This window comes from Candoia aspera, chromosome 2, assembly GCF_035149785.1.
Source record: "Candoia aspera isolate rCanAsp1 chromosome 2, rCanAsp1.hap2, whole genome shotgun sequence".
Taxonomy (NCBI): domain Eukaryota; kingdom Metazoa; phylum Chordata; class Lepidosauria; order Squamata; family Boidae; genus Candoia; species Candoia aspera.
The window spans coordinates 224,751,514-224,773,816 of record NC_086154.1 but is presented as its reverse complement, the minus strand read 5'-3'; the positions used below and the strand labels follow the sequence as shown (position 1 = coordinate 224,773,816).

The window sequence follows — 22,303 nt, the reverse complement described above, 5'->3', positions numbered from 1 at the left end:
CTTCAGTGTTTTTTCCCCCCACAAGGTTAAATATACAGAGCTCTTTCAATTTCTCTTCATAGGATTCCGTTTCCAGATCCCTAACGATTCTCACTGTCCTTCTCTAAGCCTGTCCCAGTTTGCCTGAAATCTGTCTAATAGTGTGATGAGCAAACAATAAAGTAGGGTCTGACACTTGCACACTGAAATAGAAATATTAATCCCAGTGAATATAACATGAAATGGGATTTTGTCTTTTAATCATATTACACTACTACAAAATTAATTTTGCAATAAATCTATTATCATTTCTTGTAAGCACTATTACATAACCATATATACTTGTACATTTTATTCCTATTTTTTAAATGAGGGCCTTGCTAGCCTATGTCGATAACCTATCAAAACTATTTTGCATTTTACTTCTGTCTTCTGGAGCATTAGCTATCCCACCCAATTTTGTGTCATCAGCAAATTTGATAAATGTTCCTTCCACCTCTTCATTAACTAAAATATTAAAGAGGGGAGGGTCCAAAATTGAACTTACTCCATTAATTGAGATGTGAAACAGTCCACACTTAATTAACTTCCCAACTCAAATGACTTGGGTGAACCTGCTTTTGGTTTCATGCTTTCATGAGATGAGGAGTATGGAGGCTCATAGGCACTTTTTAAATGTTGGTGTGCTTACACTTTGGAATAGCCTACCTCCAGAAATTTGATCAACTTCCATGCTAATGGTTTTCTGTAAGTTGTTAAAAACTAAACTATTTCAGAGAGCCGTTGGAAGTGGTAATTGATACCATCAGTCATTGATTGGTTGACTGTTTGAGCTTTACATGTTGTTATGTTTATTTGATGGTTTGTTTTTTGTATTTATATCATATATATTTTATTGTCATTTTTATGAATATGCGTAAACCGCTGAGAGTCTTTCTTGATTACAATGGGTCAAATAAGACAAGAAAAGCTTTTGCTCTCCTTTTGGCAGTTTGTGGGCACTGTATCAATTATCAAGATTTCTCGGATATAATGTATAAAAGCTTGGCAAGACCATTAACTACTTCCTTCATTACTCTAGAATATAATTCATTCAACCCAAAAGATTTAAACTCATTTGAAGTAAATAGGGATTTCCTGATTATAATACTATCAACCTCAAGTTTAAATCCTACCCATTCATTCCTTTCTTCCTGATCTCCCAGTTTACCTAGAATATTTACCTTCTTGTTGGAGTACACTGAGCCAATACAGGAGCTTTTCTTTGTTACCTCTTAGCATTTTGCTATCATTGTTGAGTAGCTGGTATTCTCTTTTTCTTTGAATAACCCTTTTTTGTTGCTTTTAACATCCTTTACCAACCTTAGCTCATTCTGAGCTTTAGCTTTACTGACCTAATCATTTTAGGCTACCTTTGGAAATGTTTTTTATTCTTTCCAACCAATGGGGCTTAGGATAAAAGGTCAGCAAAATTTCAAACCACTACCCAGCTACCTATCCATATGGATGTACTGTAGATTTTTTTCTGGATTTTTTTCTGCATGGTCCTCTGCTGGATCTGACCCATTTTCCAATCCTTTGTTTCTTTTGTGAGCTGCTCCTACTCTACCAAGTTGGACCCATTCAGTTTTGAGGGAGTTGCCTTGCTGAAGGATAAACAGACAGAATCCTGATATTATGAAAGGGAATCAGGTGAATGTTCCTGATTGTGGATGGAATGTTGAGGTTTCTCGCCTTGTTACCATGTTGCAGTTCCCTTATTAGGGCTGCCTTTGGGCTGTACTGTGAGCAGGAAAGTGAGGCTTCTATTCTTTGATTTAGATGGGATTGCAGGGGGCTTCGTCTGGGGGCAGGGAGAGTCAATTTGGGTCTGATAGGCAAAGAAAGGAGCTGGTCACGTCCAAAAGACAAGGAGGAAAAAGGGTGCAGCTTCCATTTTGTTTGTTAGATTTCTTTTCTCCACCACAGACAGTCTCAAACCTCTTCTGCCAGAAGCCCTTCTTCTTGGTATAATGGCTTCATAGTTAACTCTTGTCACCATGTAACTTCCAAGAAGATGCCTCATATGGCACTGTCCCCAGGGTAAGAGAGATACGGCCTCTACAAGCTGAATGAATCTTACTGGCAAGTAAAGGTAAAAAAAGAAGAAACAAATAAATCCTATAGCCACTTCCCAGCCCTGTAGCTCTAAGGCATGTGGCTAATAAAATCAGCCCATCTGCCCTCTCTTTTGTGGGGAGAGACCTATCTCATAAGACAGAAATAAAATAAAGCTTTATTAAAAACAGAAGTGAAAATGTAAAAATTCCAAGTTGCATACAAACATGAAATTATTGAACTTTCAAAGTCAAACACTGCAGACAATAAATTAGGCTAAAAACACACCCATAGTCAAAAGAAACTAACCTTATGCAACATTTCTAGCTAAACTGATTATCTGTTTCCTAGGATTACTTGATATCTAAAGCTAAAATCCCTTTCTCTTTTCCATAGACTTTTCCTAGTTTCTTGTATATTGTAATCTTTCCCCAGATGTTTTGGAACACTGTTCCTTAGCCCCAGTACTTAGCTTTTCCTTCTCTTTTCTCTTGGGGAACTGCCTGTATTTTTCAAATGAACAAAAGGCCTTCTACTTGGAGAGGTTGTAGGGAATCTCTTCTTTTTCTATGTGCTAAAGTAAACATTCCTCCTCAAAAAGATCCTGCTTGAAACAAGGGGATGTTTTATTTGCTGTCTGGGTAGCTGTTGTCATTCTTCTGAATATTGTGTAACATTAGAACAGTCCCATCTGCCTCTTCCTTCCAGGTCCCATGACCCATGGCAGTATTACTAGGCAGCTGGAAAAAATTCCAGAGGGCATGGTGTGATGAACCCAGTTCTGTATTCCCCTAAATCCAACTTAACCTTGTTCCCAGGGTTGATCAGGATTAGCTACTGGTTGCAACAGTCCCCCAGTGGAGGAATGCTGCAGTAGCACAGAACCAACTGCTACATCTGATGCGTCTGTCTGTACTACTAAGGGCTTGGTTGGGTCAGGATGCTTTAGTACTGGTTCCGAAGTGAATAGTGTTTTTAACTGATTGAACGCCCTCTGGAGTTCCTCAGACCATGTTAGCTTTGCCCCCATTTTTTTCACTTGCTTCAGGTCGCCTTTCCTTTAGTTTTTAGTAAGTCAGTAATAGGCAGAGCCACTTGAGCAAAATTAGGGATAAATTGGTGATAGAAGTTTGCAAACTCCGGGAAACTTTGCAACTGTCTCCTAGTCCTTGGGACATGCCAAGCCAGGACATCCTTCACCTTGGCAGGGTCCATTTCAATCCCTCTTCCCAACACTCGGTAGCCCAAATAGTCCAGTTCCTCTTTGTGAAATTCATACTTTGACAATTTAGCATAGAGCTGGTTGTTCAGCAATCTCTGAAGTACTTCTCTAACCAGTTTAACGTGCTCTTCCATAGTCTCTGAATAGATTAGGATATCATTGAGATACATGAGAATACCATGGTATAGAAATTCATGTAATATCTCATTAATTAAGTGCATAAAAACTCTAGCCCCCCTGACAATCACAAGGGGCAATTAAAAGCTGTTTTCTATTCATTCCCTTCCCTGATATGCATTTGAAAGTAAGCCTCCTGTAAATCCAGTTTGGTAAAAATTTTGCCTTTTGGGTTACTTAATATGTTTTGAAGAGTTTTAGTTGGTTTATGTGCTATGGTGATGCCATGAGGTTGTAACAGTCTGTTGGTGGTTTCTGAGATGTTTCTGATGTATGAAGTAACCCAAAAGATCCAATAGCCCAAGAAGAAAAAACAGGAGTTATTTACAACATATAGTGCAAAGACTGTAACAGCCACTATGTAGGACAGACAGGCAGAAGACTAGCAGAGTGCATCCATGAACACCAACTAGCAGTCAGAGGACACGATGAGAACTCCTTAATCTCACAACACATGGACAGACTCAACCATAGTTTCAACTGGGAAACTGGGAGCATCCTAAACCAAGCCAAATACAAAAATGCCAGAGAATTCCTGGAAGCCTGGCACTCAGACAAAGCAGCCAGCAACAGACACATAGAGGTAAACAACATTTACATACCATTCAAAAGAGACAATAGAAAAGCCAAAAGACCAGTACACTCCCTTGCCAGCAATCAACACCCAGATATGCAAAAACCAACACTAGGATTAAGACCAGGTGAACAATCAAACAGCACAATACACCTTAATCAAGGAACTATTAACTCAGGCAATCAACCAAGCAGCAAACAACAGCCCAATCAAAGAACTCCCAAGGAGAGAACAACACCCCCACCAACACAAGCAGGGCAAGCCACGGTATATAAACTGAGAGCAAGGCCCACTCCCTTTTCGCACTGAAGTTGTTGCCTAGTCTGGCAATGAAACGTCTGCAAGAAAACAACAAGTCTCAGAGAGCACCAAGGACTCCACAGTTTCTGTGATGAACCCAGTTCTGTATTCCCCTAAATCCAACTTAACCACAAGTCACAGAAGTATGAATATGGTTTAAGTTTATTCAAAGAGAATCAGCATCTACTTCAGAGACGAAGTTATGATTGACCTTTTGCGCGCAATTCAGAAGTTTAAAACAGTCTCCCCTCCCAAATCATGCAAGCAGCAAAGTTTGTAAAATTCTACTGGGCCTCTTCCATCTGCCCCACTCTGTTCCCTCTTTCTCTTTCTCCAGATGGTACAAATATCTTGGCCTTGAACAGTCGATTTCTCTTATCACACGACAGTTGGCATTCCTCAGCTAGCCGGTTTGCGCGCATGCGCTTTCCTTCAACTGCACCCCCCATCCCCCTAGCCTGCCTCTACTGCCTCGCCACAGTCAAACTGCATGGCAGGGAGGAAGCACCGAATTTGAATGGGGTGCATGGCTTCCAACCTGACACATGCTCTGCATGCTTTCCCTACCTTGTTCACCTCTTATATGTGCACTTTTTTGTTTTCAGATCTTCACTAAGCTGTTTTATAGCCACATAAACAATGAGGAAAAAAAAGAATAAGTTATCAACACATTAGTGTATTGTAATTTCCCAAAAGAAACAGCTTAGATACCTAAAATTATCCAATAAAATGCCAATGAAATAAAACACATTTTAAATTGTCAAGATAATATAAATTCAAGAAATAAGATTTTTTTTAAAAAAAAGAAGCAAAAGAATCAGCTATGTATTTAAATATCAGTAATAGTCATTCTATTACTGATGAGAATGAGAACAAATGTATTAGGAAATACAAAAGGAAAATAATGTGTAAAGATTTAGTCTTATTGGTATGGGTAAGAAAAAAAAGTTTTATGCTTATATTACAAATATATGCAGATCTGTTAATAATATTCTTTTCAGCTATGACCTTGGGTATCAGCATCTCAATGGCAGAAGTGGTCCCAAAAGTCTAAACTGAGGCTGACCTGATGGATCAAATCCTATGGGGAGTTGGAATTTCCATTTCACTAGCTTAGCATTCTATCTCATTTACGATCAACCTTCTGTAACTAAGAGACAGTTGTAGCTTAATAACTTTACTTTAGTGAGGATAACTGAGACTATGAAAATTACATTATAACATGTACTTACAACACAGCTGCTAACAGGCTTTAATGATTCTTGATTATGTTTCAATAAAAAGCAACCAAGTAATAGACCAAAGATCTTGTAGATCAAACAACCTTTTCTACTGCTTCTATATAGATTGCAGCTGCCACCTATCCCTTATGTCTGTACAACCATAGCTAAAAAAGGATTATTTTATAATAAATACCTTAACTGATAGAAAAACAGCTCTGTATATTTGTATCAGCTCAGCATGATTCAACAGTTCAACTGATAACTGTACATAAAGAACTCTAACAAATACTGCAATGCAAACTGATATGCCAGCTATTTGCTATTATTGATAAGGATGCAAAGATGGTTTCATTTTGCAGCTTATGAAAGAAAAGTATAATATTCTAATTTAGCAACAAGGAATAAATACTGGGATCAAACTGATCTGTACAATTTCTATATACCTTGCCCATAAAGAAAGGGATTGTTGATAGTATATATAGCCACAATGTGAATTCTTTTCATAAGTTTTAAAAGCATCCTACTTGCTAAGTTTTATTTAACTCTGTAAACTGCAAGTTAATAGCGATAAGGCATCCCAGCCTGTCTCATAATCTTTGACAACTGGAGAAACCTGCATGTACTAAACCCTGACCCACCACGTCTTTTATCTGCATGTGTACTCTCCACAGGCCAAGCAAATAAAGGCCAACTGATAATTTACACATGAATGAAATTTCTTTACAGAGTAGGCACCAGAGACATACCTTTTCTCTGTTACAGAGAGAAAAGCAGCCAAGTCTAAGCTTGTCTCACCAGAAATCATACTAGTGAAACATTGATATGTTTGAAAATGGCAGATCAGTAATATGAAACTGTTCTGAACACCTGATAAAAATGGCAGCCACAAAGGACTGGAAGAATATTTACTTTGAAACAGGACTGAGGGTAACAATAGGTCTTTATCTTATTCCAAACAGGTAATATCTTACAAATCAAAATGGAGATACAATCCTGACAGAAGATTACACAAGATACCTGAATGGGTATCTTTAAAGAAAATGTGAACTATATACAGTCCTTGATATATATCAATTATTATCAACACTTCCAATTTACCTTTGATTACTCAAAAAAAAAAAGTGTGGCTTAACCTTTTTTGGCTGGTTATTTATTTGAGATATTAGTTTATTACTAAAATTCACAGTTAAAACAAGCTACTATTATTAAAATGAAACAAGAAAACTATGAGGAATAAAAATATAGTATGTATGTATGTATTTATGAATGAATGAATTCTGTTTGTCAATCGGAATAGGGCACACAGAAACAGGGGGATCTGCTACCCTGCAGTTGTTATTCTTTTAGTGGAATGGACGTGATCAAAAATAACTCATTGCCTATAACAGGGATTTACAAACTGCAAAGCTCCAAAAAATCTGTAATAAAATACAGTATAAGCTGAGTTGCTTTCCTTTTTGTCTTAACCATGTTCATTCTTGGTCCTGGTCTTAGCCACTTTTGCAATATAACCCACAGCACACCGCTCAAAAGTAAGTATTTCCTGCATCCCAAAATTAGCTTTAAATATGAGGAATTACACCTAGATGATATTTTGTAAAGTTAGTCTTTCCTATTATGGAATTGTTCTAGAACTGAGCTATCTATAAGATTTTATACTTTTCTATGTTATGATCAATATTTCAGCTAACATTATAGTAAAATGCATATATGAATGCTATTAAATGTAGAAATATATTTTAAGAGAAAATAATGTGTACTTTCATTCAGGCTATTTTGTTTAAATGTAAACTGACACAGAAATGGATCAGAATGCATTTATTACTGAATATATTACTGAATTACTGAGGGACGCGGTGGCGCTGCGGGTTAAACCGCTGAGCTGTCGATCGGAAGGTCGGCGGTTCGAAACCGCGCGGCGGGGTGAGCTCCCGTTGCTCGTCCCAGCTTCTGCACACCAAGCAGTTCGAAAACATGCAAATGTGAGTAGATTAATTGGTACCGCTTCGGCGGGAAGGTAACGGCGTTCCGTGAGTCATGCTGGCCACATGACCCGGAAGTGTCTATGACAACGCCGGCTCTAAGGCTTTGAAACGGAGATGAGCACCGCCCCCTAGAGTCGGACACGACTGGACTTTACGTCAAGGGAAACCTTTACCTTTACCTTATACATGAAACTGACACAGATCAGAAACAGAATGCTCCATGGATTCTAACTGAATACTTTTTAGTGTAGTGGTTAAGGCATCAGGCTAGAAAACGGGGGACTGTGAGTTCTAGTCCAGCCTTCAGGCACAAAGCCAGCTGGGTGACCTTGGGCCAGTCACACTCTGTCAGCTCTAAGAAGCAGGCAATGGCACACCACTTCTGAAATCTTGCCAAGAAAACTGCAGGGACTAGCCCAGGCAGTCATCAGGAGTCAACACTGAGTCAAAGGGTCAAAAAAAAAAAGTACTAATGTGCATTTTTACTAATTTTAGTTCTAATTTGTACTGACACTTTGAACAATTTATGTATCAGGTTCCCAGATTATGTTATACTCTTCCTCTCTGTTTTCAGATTGATCCAATGGATATTAGCAATCAACCTTTTGATTAATGCAACTGTCCACTTACAGCTGGATTGTGGGTACAATTTTACAGGATGCATTACTAGTGGGCTGAAATTCATATTTTGAAGCATGTCTATGATTGAGTCACCCAAATTGGGCCAAACTGTGCATTAAATTTTTTTTCTCCTACATAAACAACTAATTTCCCAATTCTTAACAGTTTAAGAATTGGTTTGAATTCAAGTTTGCGTTCAAGAAAGTTTGTGTTCAAGAAACAATGAGTGATTTTATCCATCACAACAAGGGAGAACACAGACACTAACCTGTTTTCCCACCTTTTCCATATCTAGAGAAAGCAGCTGCATGAAAGGGTTCTGAAAATAATTTGACTCATACATCAAGCTCAGTGGAGACCTAAATTTATCTAATATATTTTGCATTATGGAAATAAGTTTTTTTGGGAAAATATTTATTAAATTTCTGTAGCATTTTAAACATCCTAAGAATTTTTCTGCCATCCAGAAAGTATTTCAGGTGAAAGAATAGATTCTGGAAATAAAAGTAAAATAAAAGAGGTAAGATAAAATCTTTCTGGTAGCTATAGATTCCTGCATATCATATTAGATATATTTTCAGAGCTTAAGATCTTATTTAATAAAAGTACTGGATTAAACTGTAACCTTCTGAGAAGAAAGGTTCTTGGGTATGTGTACCACCATATATTTAGAGAGTGAAAAGATCTCAGAGTTTGTATTAAAGCTCAAAGTTTCAGCATAATATCTGAACTAAGACTTTGGGTAATTAATCAGAAACCAAGCCACCCAGCCAAACTTAGATGCTGTTATCTCAGGCAGTATTGCCTTTGGGTCTCACAGAGCAATGCTATTCTTCCACAAATAAGCTCATTATATGGTGCAAGACATTAAATGTTATTCCCTATAATAAAATACTTTTGCAAATGTATATTAATAATACATGAAGCTTTTATTGTTTTGGCCTTACTACTGCTGTTCCTGTATTATTATGTGAAGCCTTTGATTGGTTTATGATTGTTTGTATTATATTCCTGATCTTATTTATCATAAATATTGAAGCTGTAGGAATGTAGGAATCTACCGTATACTAAATTAGACTAGTAGCTCATTTACCTCAGTATTAACTTCTGACTGGGAGTGCTTCTCCAGATTTTTCTCAGCCTTATACGGAATTGACAAGGATTGAATCAGGAATCTTATGTATGCAATCAAGTCCTTTTCCTCCTCAATTACATATGGTAGTATAAAACCTGCAAACATTGGTTAGTTACATTCTATATGTCTTATGAGTTTTGAGAATCAAGTCAGTTTTGTCCACCAACTAGGTAACAGATGCTGATAAATAGCAATTTTATTACAGGATTAAATGGACCAAGAGTAAGTTTTTTTCAATCAAAATTGGCATTATAAAAGCAATAAAATACAAAAGGCATTAATATATCATGAGAGTAACAAAGAAAGAGCCATACTCATTGAAAAATTTGGTTACATTTCCTTTTAAGTACTTCCTCTAGGAATTTGGCAACAGATACAGCATCACTCAGTAGGTATTGGCAAGATGATACAATATCTACAACATTTAACGGGTATTTACTCTGTAAAGGTTTTAAGAGTAATTCATGCTGAAGAGACACAAATAAGTGGCAGTCAAAAGTGCTATGATGAATTGCATCTGAACTGCCACAGAGACAGAGCCTCTCGTGGATGGGAATGCGTTTGTACCTTCCGAAGAGCACCTCGGAAAGGAAAGCATTTACTCTGGCCAGAAAGAAGGCCCTACGCTGAGACGGTACCATGAGATCATGTAAATAATGTGCCATCTTGCCCAGATGATTTTCTATACCAAGCGTAGCAGGCAAACAGACTCGAGGTTGAGCTGGTCTGAGTTTATGATATTCCAAGTCCAAAAATCTCTGTTTAATAATACTAAATACATAGGTTTCGTCCGAGAGATATAAATCCTCAGTTGAAATCCTGATTTGCCTGAGCTTGGACATAATATGTCGAGTCCAAAGCGAAGAATAGTTATCTTTTTTAAGATATGATAACAGACTTTGAGGAGCAGCTCTAAATAAAATTCTAAGCCAATATTTGTTATTATCCAAGCTTTAGTTTCAATTAAGCTTTGACCAGTTTCTAAGCAAATTGTGGGATAAGAGACGCAATTAGGAGCCCCTAAAAGCTGCCTCAAAAAGGATGCCTGAATACCCTCTACTATAGAGTTAAAGACTCTTAGCCAGATAGGAATACCATATAGTATTTGAGAGAGAGATTTGGCTTTAAAAATTCTAATCGCTGCAGGTACCAATTGGTTACCTCTTGTAAAATAAAATTGTTTAATCTGGGCAGCCGAACAATTGGCCAAATGAATTATCTTATTACGATGAGTTACCCAAGAAAGATTATAATTAAACGTAATGCCAAGATATTTAAAAGTTTTAACTTGTTCAAGTTCTGTACTACCCATGAACCATCTCAGCAAATGCCATCTTTTGGCAAATATTATTACCTTTGATTTAGAGAAGTTAATGGTGAGGGAGTTACGATGACAATAATTTAAAAAGTGCCTCCAAGTATCTTAGTAAGCCCACTCTTGAACAAGAAAGGACTGTAGTATCGTTGGCATAAAGTAACAGTGGGGTAGGAAGACCGCCAAGACTGGGAAGGTGACCATTAACTGAGCTAAGGAAGTGAGCCAAATCATTCAGGAAGAGGTTGAAAAGGTGAGGGGCAAGAACACAGCTGTTTAACCCCCTTCTGAGTGGGTATTCTCTCTGTTAGATGACCCTTGATCAAATATTTAACTTGACAAGAGGTATCCGTATAAAGTTTCTTTAATAGAAACAACAACCTCGGATTGATTCCTTGGTTCTTCAGTTTGGTCTATATTCCATCCCTCGGAATTAAATCAAATGTACTTTTGAGATCTATAAATGCTACAAAGAGCTTTTTCCTTCCTGAATTCAGATAATTTTCTACTAGGAAATTCAATGTAAGGCAATGATCAATCACAGAATTTCCTTTACAGAAGCCTATCTGTTTGGGACCAATTATGTCATTTGTATACATCCAATCTAGTAGATGGCATTCAAGATGTTTAGCATAATATAAATCTAATAAATTAATAAATTAAATAAATAAAGCTTGCCCATGATAGATAAGAGACTAATCGGATGAAAATTACTGGGCTGATCAAACCCTCCTTTCTTGTAAATTGGGATTATTATCGAGTTGAGCCAAGTATTCAGCATTTTACCATAGTGATCAATAAGTGTGAATAAAGAAGCCAATGGCTGGGCCCACCAATTAACATGTTTTTTAAATAGTTCTGCTGGAAGCCTGTCCGGACCGGGCGATTTCCCCATTTTTAAATCAACAATTAATTCCGTAATTTCATCTGTACTCACAGGAGGCCACCGTGGTAGTTCTAAGAAAATGGAGTCATTACCCTTGTTATAGGAGGTTACAGGGGCATCATACATTATTGAAAAATGTGCCACCCATTGCTGAGGTGTAATAGCAGGAGCGGCAAAGGAAGAATTATCAATAGAGTTGCTCGAAGTAAGTTTCCAAAAAGATTTGCTATCATTAAATTTTATAGCCCTATACAATTGGTCCCACTTACCCTGAAAGAATAATTTCTTTTTCCTGGTCTTGAAAGATCTTGAAAGCTTTTCTTGTGTTTTAAAAATTCATTATATTTACTAGAGTCCCTGAATTGACATAGTTCTTTAAACTTGCATCTCAATTACCTTTTTCCAGTATGACATTCCTGATCGAACCAAGTGGTAGATCTTGAGACAGCTACCTCTACAGGTTTAGCTTTTAAACTACATTTACTAATTAATCAGGAGTAAATAGAGAGAGCTTCTTCAACCGAGGTTGAGTTGGTTAAATCCAATCGCAGTCTCGTCATTGATTCAGATCCAAATAAAGTATGAAAATCCTTTTCTGAAGATGCAGACCATCTAATTCTTTTAAGAATATTATTTGAATCATGGCTGTCATAAAGCGGTATACAATCAGGGTTCAATAAGTGATATTTTAAAACTATAACCAAAGGTAGATGGTCACTTTCAGTACGAGTTTCAATAGTAAAATAGGAAATATCTAACAGTAGGCTATACGAGCAAAGAATATAATCTATTACACTTTGACTCCTAACAGAGCTAAAAGTGCACCCCTTTGAATCAGGAAAACAACTTAAACCATTTAGAATTAAAATATTATACATGATGCAAAGATCTAGCATCTTCCTCCCTGCAGTATTAAATACTGCATCATTAGATGAATGGGGTAAGTACAGAATCGGCAGTGAAATCTCTTCATCATCAAAGCCTAACTTTGAAAACCGATCATGAGTACTGTTTCCAATTCTAGCATTAAAATCACCAGCCATAAGAAGTTGACCTGCAGGAAACTTTTAGTTAAAAACGAAATGTAGTTAAAAAGCTTATCCCAATTGGTGATATAGTCACCACCTTCTGCAGAGTGGGGTAAGTAGACATTAATGATAATAAAATTTATAGAAGTTAATACCAGCCTAAGTGCTCGGGCTATTGGGGGACAAGAGTCTAATGATACAATCTGTACATCAAGATTAGCATTCGCTAAAATTGCCAAACCAGCCCTATGACGGCCCTTACTAAAAAGTTTGTAGGCTGGAAAGAAAAAGTTTCTAAAACCATTTAAATTAAAAGGATTCGCTGACCAAGTTTCCTGTAATAAAACATGATCAAAGGAAGTTAAGAAATTAATAAAATCTGAGTCATACATTTTGTTTCTCCACCCTGCTATATTCCAGGAGACCAAACTCAAGGATCCAGAGAGGGTATGTATTCTTAGTCAGTCCAACTCAGTTATCTGATTCAGGGAATTGGAAGGATCGTCAAATATGCAGCCATTTTGAGAGATGGACTTTGGAGCAGAATGTGCAGCTTCCATATTTACAAAATTCAAATCAATCAATAGATCCTGGGTGTTAGGGATGGCCTGACAGGACTCTGAGCCTTTAGGACTCATTAAAATAGACTTTGCATAGAGCCTCAGTGGGGAGAGGATCGTGGTCTCTCTGTTATTCATTGAGGAGCAGGAAGCCTCGTCATCTCTTATACTTTGAAGTCTATTTTTTTATAAATTCTAATCTTTCTAAAATCATTTGTTGGTTCAAGGTAGGTAAAGTTCAGAAAGAGTGAAGAAGATCCTCTTCGACTGAGTTCCTTAAAAGGTTATAGAGCGTACAGTTCTGAACTTGAGTCCACTGTTCACCAGTAACTTCTAGTGGCTGTTGGGATTCTTTTACAGTCCTGTCAGTCAAATCAGTCAAATCAGTCGAAGCCAGTTGAGGTGACATTAACTCCCACCACTCTGATTGAAATTCTTTGTTGGCTGGCTTAATCACCAACGTCTTAGGGAGTAGAGCTTTGATTATTGTGTTGACAAAGATACGTGCTGGAAAAATCCCTTTTGTCCAGAGGTACTTTTTATGTTTTTGGATTAGTGAAGGCAGTCTAGCAGACTTAAATACTAACATAGTTCTTTGTTGAAATAGTTCTTTGTGCCCATGGGGTATAATTAAGGGGTTCCATTGATACCAAATCAATCAGTTGAAATTTAATACGAAGAAGATCATGAAGATAGGATTTAACCTGGGATTTATATTTCCAGCTTGGTATTTTCCCTTTATAGCTGCAAACTGTTAAACATACTTTGGTTGGTTGAAGAACCAAAGATTGAATGTTGTCTTTACACTCTAACAAAATCTTTGGTGCACTACTATTTCTCCGGGGTACTTCACTTTCCTGACGATAAAGTGGATTTCGAAATAACTGCTGGGATCTTTGTTTAGATGGCGGAGAAGGAGCCTGGTGATCCTGATATATTTGAACAATTTTAATATGAAGCTTCTTCATTTCAGTGATAAGACTGGAAAGATGAAATTCAATTCCTTTCATATTCACAAAAATACACTTCACTGTTTGAGTGATTAAGTCAAAGTGAGGCTGTTCAAAGGTGAGCACGTCTAACTCTTCCTTTTCCTCTAATTCTTTCCCATTTTCTATGTCAATTTCCTCCGACTCCAGCATCCTATTAGGAAAAGATGCATACTGCTTCTTTAATTGCCCCTCCCCAGGACTGGCTTCAGGGTCTGTTTGCTTCTCCAACACAAACCTAGATACACCTCCATCCTCCGGCTCTGCAAACTCATGACGGTTTGTTGCTGTAATGGTTGCCTATTCTAAAACACCATCAGACTCATGAGTAGGAATTCAAAGATATCTGATTTATTAAAGAACAGCATGCAGGATCACAGAGAAAGCTGAGAATGATGAAAGCGCGCCAAATTCAAACTAAAAACCCTCGGTGCAAATGAAATCCCTCCCCCCGTAGAATCTTCTCAAGTCCACAATCCCAGGTGCTCCTAACGGTTTCTGATGGTCTGTGGGAAAAGGCCTTGAACAGAGAACATAACCCAAACACATTCCATTGTACTGATTTCACATACAGAGCTTGGTACAAGGTCTCACAGTAGCTCCCTTCCAAACAGAAACGCGCGTCAGCGCCATGGCATGTGAAACGTTACGATGTATAAACTACACTGAATCAGTGAACATGACAGTTGCACTGATAGCAGAATCCCACTGACGAGCTTCATTTTTACCATTAGAGGTAAAAAAGTCTTCTATTTTAGATTGTTTACAAGCTGGTGATAATATTGGCTCCTCAAAGCTCCTGGAACACTTGCCAGGAATCATACTCCCTCTCCCACTTCTGGTTCTGAGCCAGCCAGCAGGGTATAATAAAAAGTAAATTATCTCACCTCAAGCTTACAAAGGCTTGCCAGTAAGATAAAACAGGCTAAAATTTAAAACTATTTAAAACTATTTAAAAAAATAAATAAGAAAAAAGGCTGGTGAAGTGTAAACATTGAGGAGCTCTAGGACTGCTGCTCCCTGGCTTCTCTTATGATATAACCCCAAGAGTAAGTTAAAGCTTCTACTTGCAACAATCCACTACAAAAAATTGTATGTACTGTATATGTTTGTATTTATGTGTTTGTGTGTATGAGAAAGAATGAGAGAGACAGCAGCTTCTGCAAAAATACTGTTTTAGGACAAAGCAATAGGGGCAGTTGTCCTAAAGATAATACACAGAGGATGCCCCATCTAAAATATGGTTCAATATTTGAAAAAAAAATCAGAATTATATATACTTTATATTCAAAACAGTAAATCTGATCAATCAAATCTCAAGTTACTTTAGTGTTCTGAGTTTCCCCATATGCTGCCATTTACCTCAATGGATGGATGGGTGGATGGATAAATAACACTGTCATTGCATGCAGAAGGAATGAATATTGTCCCACTGAATCTCTGAGTCTTAAAAATTCCCTACTTATATAACCTCAGAGAACCATAGAACGCACCAATACAGCTTCCATTCATAAAAGGTTGCCTAGCCTTGTTCTAAAAAAACACTCTGACTCTAAACTATTTAATTTATTTTTATTCCATGCCATATATCAAGAGGGGGAAGAAGGATTATAGTTTAGCTGAGTATTTGCTGAGTGAGTGACAAAGTAAAGAACAAGTAACAAAGCAGAGGCTGAGTTTCTGTAATATACATTCCAAAAGGGGTAAGACCCAAGAACAATGGCAATCAGTGGCTCTATCCCTTACACACTTGTATGTGACATGACAATACACATTTTGGCATTTTGGTATCATTGTGACTTTACTATTTTTCTGTTGAAATGAGCATCCCTCAGAAATGGTGTCTTTGTGAACATTAGTTCAATTTCTGCCATAGAAGCTAATAAGCTTGTTATACAATAAATTAATTCAACATCTATAGAAGAAAGTTACCTGGAATCCAGAATGTGCACCACTACAGTTTTTTATTTAATCCATTCAATCGTGTCCAATTCTTGGAGACTGCCTAGACAAATCCCTGCAGTTTTCTTGGCAAGGTTTTTCAGAAGTGGCTTGCCATTGCCTCCTTCCTAGGGCTGAGAGAAAGTGATTGGCCCAAGGTCACCCAGCTGGCCTTGTGCCTAGGGCAGGACTAGAACTCACGGTCTCCTGGTTTCTAGCGTGATGCCTTAACCACTATGCCAAACTGGGTCTCCACTACTACAGTGGAAAACACCTACTAGATGGTTCAGAGAAAGGCCCTGTGGGAAAATGTTTAACAAAGACTTTAATTTCCCAAAAGGACAGCAGATGAATATGCCATCCTGGGGTGAATGATCTTTTGATCTTCCAGGAATGGAAGGTGATTCCGGGCTTTTAAAAATATATGTGGTATATGGATACTTCTGCTTCAGATGGTAAATTAACTAAAGCTGTATCTATTGTATTATTGATAAATATGCCAACAAATCAGCATAAATATTTAATCATTTGTATAATTGTACTTAAATAGCTCAACGTTTAGAATCAAATTTTAATTATTTTTCTTAACCCTATTATCTTTTAGGATGTCCAATAATCTAGGCCTTATATATTGACACTTATGCAGGAGAAAATAATAGGACTAAACTGAGTGCTGTTTATATATTCCATATGTCTAAAAGGTTTTGCTTTTGAAAGTTTTCTTATCCTGTAGCATAAACAAAGCTTATCTTTGTGCTGTCTATTATCTTCAGTGGACAGCTAATTATTCAAGCTACATAGAAAGACTATTGCTCTTGCAGCATATCTCAAAAATATATTTCACCTTCTTGGTCAGCTTCTTTAAAAGAAAGAAATAGTATCATTCATAAGTGGTTCAGTTTCAATTATACTCATTTTTTTATGTAGTAATTGGGAAAGAAAACTAGTAAAGAGTACACATTCACTGTTTATATATATCCTGAAACCTTGATCTACTAAATTATTGATAATGAATCATAAAAATCATGAAAAGTAGTCAAATTAATAATCAAAGATGGAGACCAGCAAGTAATAAATAAATGACTGCAACAGAAGAAAGAAGGAAGTGTACCTTTCTACCCTTTATTTCCTGCCCTTTCCTATTTCTTAACTCTTTCACCTAGCCAATCCCAACAGCAACACATATTGGTTGTTCTGGGATACTCAGTGCTATCAAATGTTCTGCCTGGGGAAGTTCTCCTAAAATTGGCTGCATTGAAACTAGTATTTTGAGGAAAACCTGCCCTTGGGCTGCCATGAAACATTGCACCTTTCTCCTGGGGGAAGAAAAAAAAACCCTAGCACTTAGATACCATGCTACATTACTCTAAGTGGTAAGGAACAGCAAAGTTGTTTACTTCCTCTCCAGTGTAATATACCTAACTTCTTTCTTATAAGCAAGTAACTAATATATGGAAAAAGTCAGAAAGCTTAAAATGCTAAAGGAATTTAAGCTTTCAGGGGAAGCTAAAAACAACAAATTGGGCTTTTTTGGCTCTTAAGAAGTAACAGAAAGAAAAGGGTGGACCCACTGCTTGAAGAAGATGATGGGATGATAAAAGGTGATAGGGAATGTTCCTCAGCTCATACTGTTTTGATCTTCTCCCCAGACAGAAATTTTTAAAATGGAACACAGGACCATTGAGACAAGGCAGTAGCAGCAAAACCAAGTAAGTAAAGAGATGGTTAGGGACCATGAATGAGGAAGTCTCAGGACTATATGACTTAACATGCAATTGAAGTAGCCTGCAAATGACAACTCAGAGCCCTGTGATCTTTGAGAAATCATTGAAGACAGGCAGATTGCCAAGGGCTGGAGAAGGGGAAAAAAGGGCCTGGATAATCCACAGATTGGTCAATCAGAAATTGATACTGGGAAAACTCTGGAATGGTTTTTTAAGCAGTTGGTTAGTGTGCATTTAGAAAAGAATGCATTGCTTGTCAGGAGCCAGCATGGGTTTATCAAGGACAAGTCATGCCAATCTAACCTCATCTCTGTTTTGACAGTGACCAGATAAGTAGACCACAGGAATGCACTGCACCCAATGTGTCTATACTTCAGCAAAACATTTGATAAAATTTCCCATGAAATCCTACTGGAAATTTAACAAAATGTGGAGTATGCTACTACTAGTGGGCTATAGAGGTAGCTGAACAATTGTACCCAAGGCTGTATTAATGGCTTGGTATCCAACTGGAAGAAGTATTAAGATTTACCACAGGCTTCTTTTCTGGGCCCTGTATTGTTCAACATATTTATTTGTAAAAAAACACAAAAGGAGGAGAATAGCAAACACCTTAGAGGATTGTATTAGGATTAATGAGAATCTCAACAAGCTAGAACAATGAATTTCAACAGGATCAAATGCAAAGTCCTTCATTTGAGTAGGAAAAATCAAAGGCATGAGTACAGGATTGGGGAGATCATACAGGGCAATAGTAGATGCAGAAAGAATATTACAAAGAATGGTTGGCTGTATTCAGTACGTTTAGCCTGAAGAAGAGAAATGGGAAATGTAATAGCTGTATTCAAGTAACTGAAGGATTGTCATAAAGAATAAAGAAAACAGAGTACACTAGTACAATGTTGTTTCAGACTACAACAGATTTAAATATAGAAAAATAATTATCTTTGGACATCAGGGAAAAATTCCTAAGTAATAGTGAGGGCTGTTCAACAATAGAACTATCTCAAGATGTGGTGGACTATCCTTCACTGGAGGTATTTACAGTACAGAGGCTAGATGTCAGAAATAGTCTTGCACTGAGCCGAGAGTTTGATTTCTATTCTAACCCTTACATGATATGATATGGTTAGAAGAGTAAGCCTTATCAGCAAAGAAATCTGATCCCTACTATTATCTGGGGAAATTCTTTTCAACATTCAGAAGATATTCCTATGTTTGAAGATGAATTTTGCATTTTAAAAAAATATTCACAAATACCAATTGGGTTAATTAATAAACATCTTGCTGTGCTGTACCTGTTACTCCATTTCTGGCTATTTTCCTCAATCTGTGCTTTGATTCCCATTTCATCCCCTCCTCTTTTTTTCCTGTTTTTTTCTGTTTACCTTGCCATATCCCCACTCCCCTGACGTCTGCTGCCCTCTGCTTCCCTAGATCCTCTGTAGTGTTTCTCATACACATGTCTCATTCTTGGTCCTGCTTCCATTGTCTTTTCTCTGCCTCTTTTGATATGCCTCCTTGATCCTTCTCTCCTATCTATTCTTCTACTTCATCCTGTCTGTTTGTAATTCTTTGCCCTGTTTATTGCCCATCCTCTATTCCTCCTGATTCCTTCCTCTACTTGTTTCACTCCTTTGTTGTTATATACCTCATTTTCTTTCTTGTTCCTGTCATCTCTCATCTGAAAAGATAATAACAAAAGCAAGCAAGAAGAACCTGACAAATATGACATACATTTGTATCTGAATTTACCCAAGTATGAAGACATCTTCCCCTACATAATAATTAGTGATGTGGTTTTGGCTACATGTAAACTAAGAGTAAGTTCAGTATATTAAAAAATGATCCTTGTACTTCCTTTTTAAAAGGCCAACCTAAACTAGCTTGAATCTCATAGTCCTCAGCTTTATAGTACAATATATTAAAACTATCCTCCTTATTGGAACAATTGCTTCAATAATCTCTATTTTACTCTGTAGCATAATGAGTTTGTATATTTGTGTATGTGATAGGAAGGAATCCTATTTCCTCATCTAGAAACCTGTTGGATCAAAGCAGGCTTCATTGTCAAAATCAATCACACCTTGGAATCTCCTTCCTTTCTTTTAAGCTATAGCTAACAGATAAGTATTTTAGCTCTAAAGTTAACCTAAGAAAGCCACTCTGGATCAGAATCCTAATGACTTCAGCCCTCTCCCTGTCACAGTTCCAGGCTGGATCAAACTGCCCGCACCCGCAATTTAAATTGCCAGTTTTATAAATCAATGAATCCTTTTTGGAAATATAATTGATAAAGAATGGGGGACTGGATGTGGGTCAGGACCATAGCAAGAGACAAAGCTCCCTTATCCCTGGCTGGATCTCAGTGAGAATCAGATCTTGTTGTCCTTACCTCAGAATAAAAGATTTAAGGTAGTGAACTGTTTGATCCTATGCATTTTTGGAAAAACAAACTAACAGAAAAGCAAAATAGGATTACCTGCATTATAGAATTTAGTGGAAAGACAGTGAAAAGTTTGTACACAAGGTTAAAAGGAAAATAGAAATGTAGGCTACTCTGTGTCTTTTTAAAGCAAAATGATATTTATCAGGGATAATGATTAGGGGAGTGGAATGGTAAAGAATATGTATTATATATTATTGTCCTATCTTAGAGTGAAGAACCACGCTGAGACGGTAGCTTGAGTCTCTATTGTTTATTGTCCTACTCTACGAGACAGAAAATTCCGCCAAACTGAAAGGCTGTGGGAAACCTTCACAGATAAACACAAGAATCAAGACAGGTCTGCTCCGAGTTTTTTCGGAGGAAAGTTCAAAGCCTCTAAACTATGCATGCGTTTTTCCCCCTGGATAGGGGCCCCCTCCTGCTCACCATTAGTACTCATGACAATTATAGTAATTATTTTTTGTGAGCCAATTGCAACGAAATTTCATTTTAATGTGCACGTTCATGTATAGTGGAATGATAAGAAAAGTTTGTTCTGTTCTATTCAATAGCACTGAATGTTGTTTTTCACTATTGAATTATGACAATTCTTCAGCTTTAATAACCTGGAAAGGAAGAAAAAGTACAAAAATAAAGGTATTCCATTTCTATTATATCCGTTATTCAATTGTTTGCTCACAAATAAATTACTATGACTCATGATTACAAGAGGATAATCATATTTATTTCAATCTTTCTTGTCCATTTATCCATTTGAAAAATTTTAAATAGTCAGAATAATATACTGGTGTTTCAGTAATGAGGAGAATACCATGACTGTTAAAATAATCTCAAGACTTTCTCTCTGATATGATGGTGGTTTTAGGTTATTCAAAAGTTGACACAAGCCTTTTCAATACTTTTAAGCACTGCAGGACCTATTAATTATGAACAATGTATTATTTTTTTAATTCACTTCAGAAAGAAATCTCTCCAAAATATTCATTAAATACATTAAGATCACATTTCACTTGGATCCTTATTACATAAATTTATCTTTTTATCTTTTGTACTTGCTTTACTGAGTGAATTAAATTCCTTTCCTTTTCTTGTTTCACAGAAAAAATGCTGTGCATGAACTAAAGTCTCAGGTGAGCAGCTCATATAGCTCCTTTGTGCTTCTGCTGAGTCAACCAGATGTCTCATCTAAGTTACTTGATTGATATTTAAGTGAAAACATTCTATTTTTACCTGTTTCCTATGTTCCTGAAAATTATATTTGTAAACACCAATATTTTGCTACTTCTCTCCAAACTGATTATATTGCTGACGAGTATTTCTCTCTGTTTCAATTTAAGAATCATTCTTCAATTGTAATATTACTGTTTTATCCTGCCTTTTGTCTGCGAAATGTATAATTTACTGCAAGACTAAGGAAAAAAAGCAAAGCAGAATGAGAAAATGATCATAATGTAACTGTATAGATAGATATATTTTGGAACTTAAAAATTGAGATATCCAATTTTGGAATAATCAGATATCAAGAGATTATTTGAATGTGATTTATTATAATGACAAAATAGCATTATATGAGGGATATAAAGAACTGGCCCTTATGAAGAGTTTGGGATAGCCCCATTCAATCAGAACCAAAAAGGTATTCTTTATATGACACAGAATTGCCGTTAGAGATTGGTGAGCTATGGTCATAATTATTGCCTCAAATATGTTTCCAGCATGACAACACTGCTTTATTTTATATGATGTACTGGAGTTGAAAAATGCAGCAGGGTCAACTGCAGTTGGCAGCTGTCCTAGGGTAATAAATAATAAAACAAGCAGAAGTTGTGCATGACCATCAGTAATAATAACACCACAAGCCTGTTGCTGAAGATGAAATATATGGTTGCATGGAATGGACAGAATGATCCTGATGGAGAGTTGGAGCCAGTTGGAGAATATTTCTCATTTTAGTAAGGATTAAAAGGTATAGTAAGGAATATGTCCACGATCAGATGTTCTAAATGTATTACTTAGAAATTAATAAATTCCTGCTTCAGGAATTTGTATACTTCCAGCTTGTAGCATGCTTTCCTTTCAGTTTTTTAGGGCCTGAAAT

The 22,303-nt window shown here is 36.8% G+C and overlaps 1 protein-coding gene across 6 annotated transcripts in view; it reads right to left on the bottom strand.

Moving 5' to 3' along the window:
- ARB2A (ARB2 cotranscriptional regulator A) overlaps nucleotides 1–22,303 on the bottom strand; it is a 274,667-nt gene that overhangs the window by 32,922 nt on the left and 219,442 nt on the right. The window contains exon 12 of one of the 6 annotated variants that reach the window (XM_063295418.1): nucleotides 20,777–20,810. The exons of 4 other annotated variants lie outside the window; for them this stretch is intronic. Coding sequence is in view for 1 of the 2 variants with exons in the window: in XM_063295419.1 (XP_063151489.1) it covers nucleotides 20,803–20,810 (8 nt within the window). In the remaining variant the exon portion in view is untranslated. Of the gene's footprint in view, nucleotides 1–20,776; nucleotides 20,811–22,303 lie in introns of those variants that run through there. One more of the 6 variants, XM_063295419.1, reaches the window with a different exon arrangement.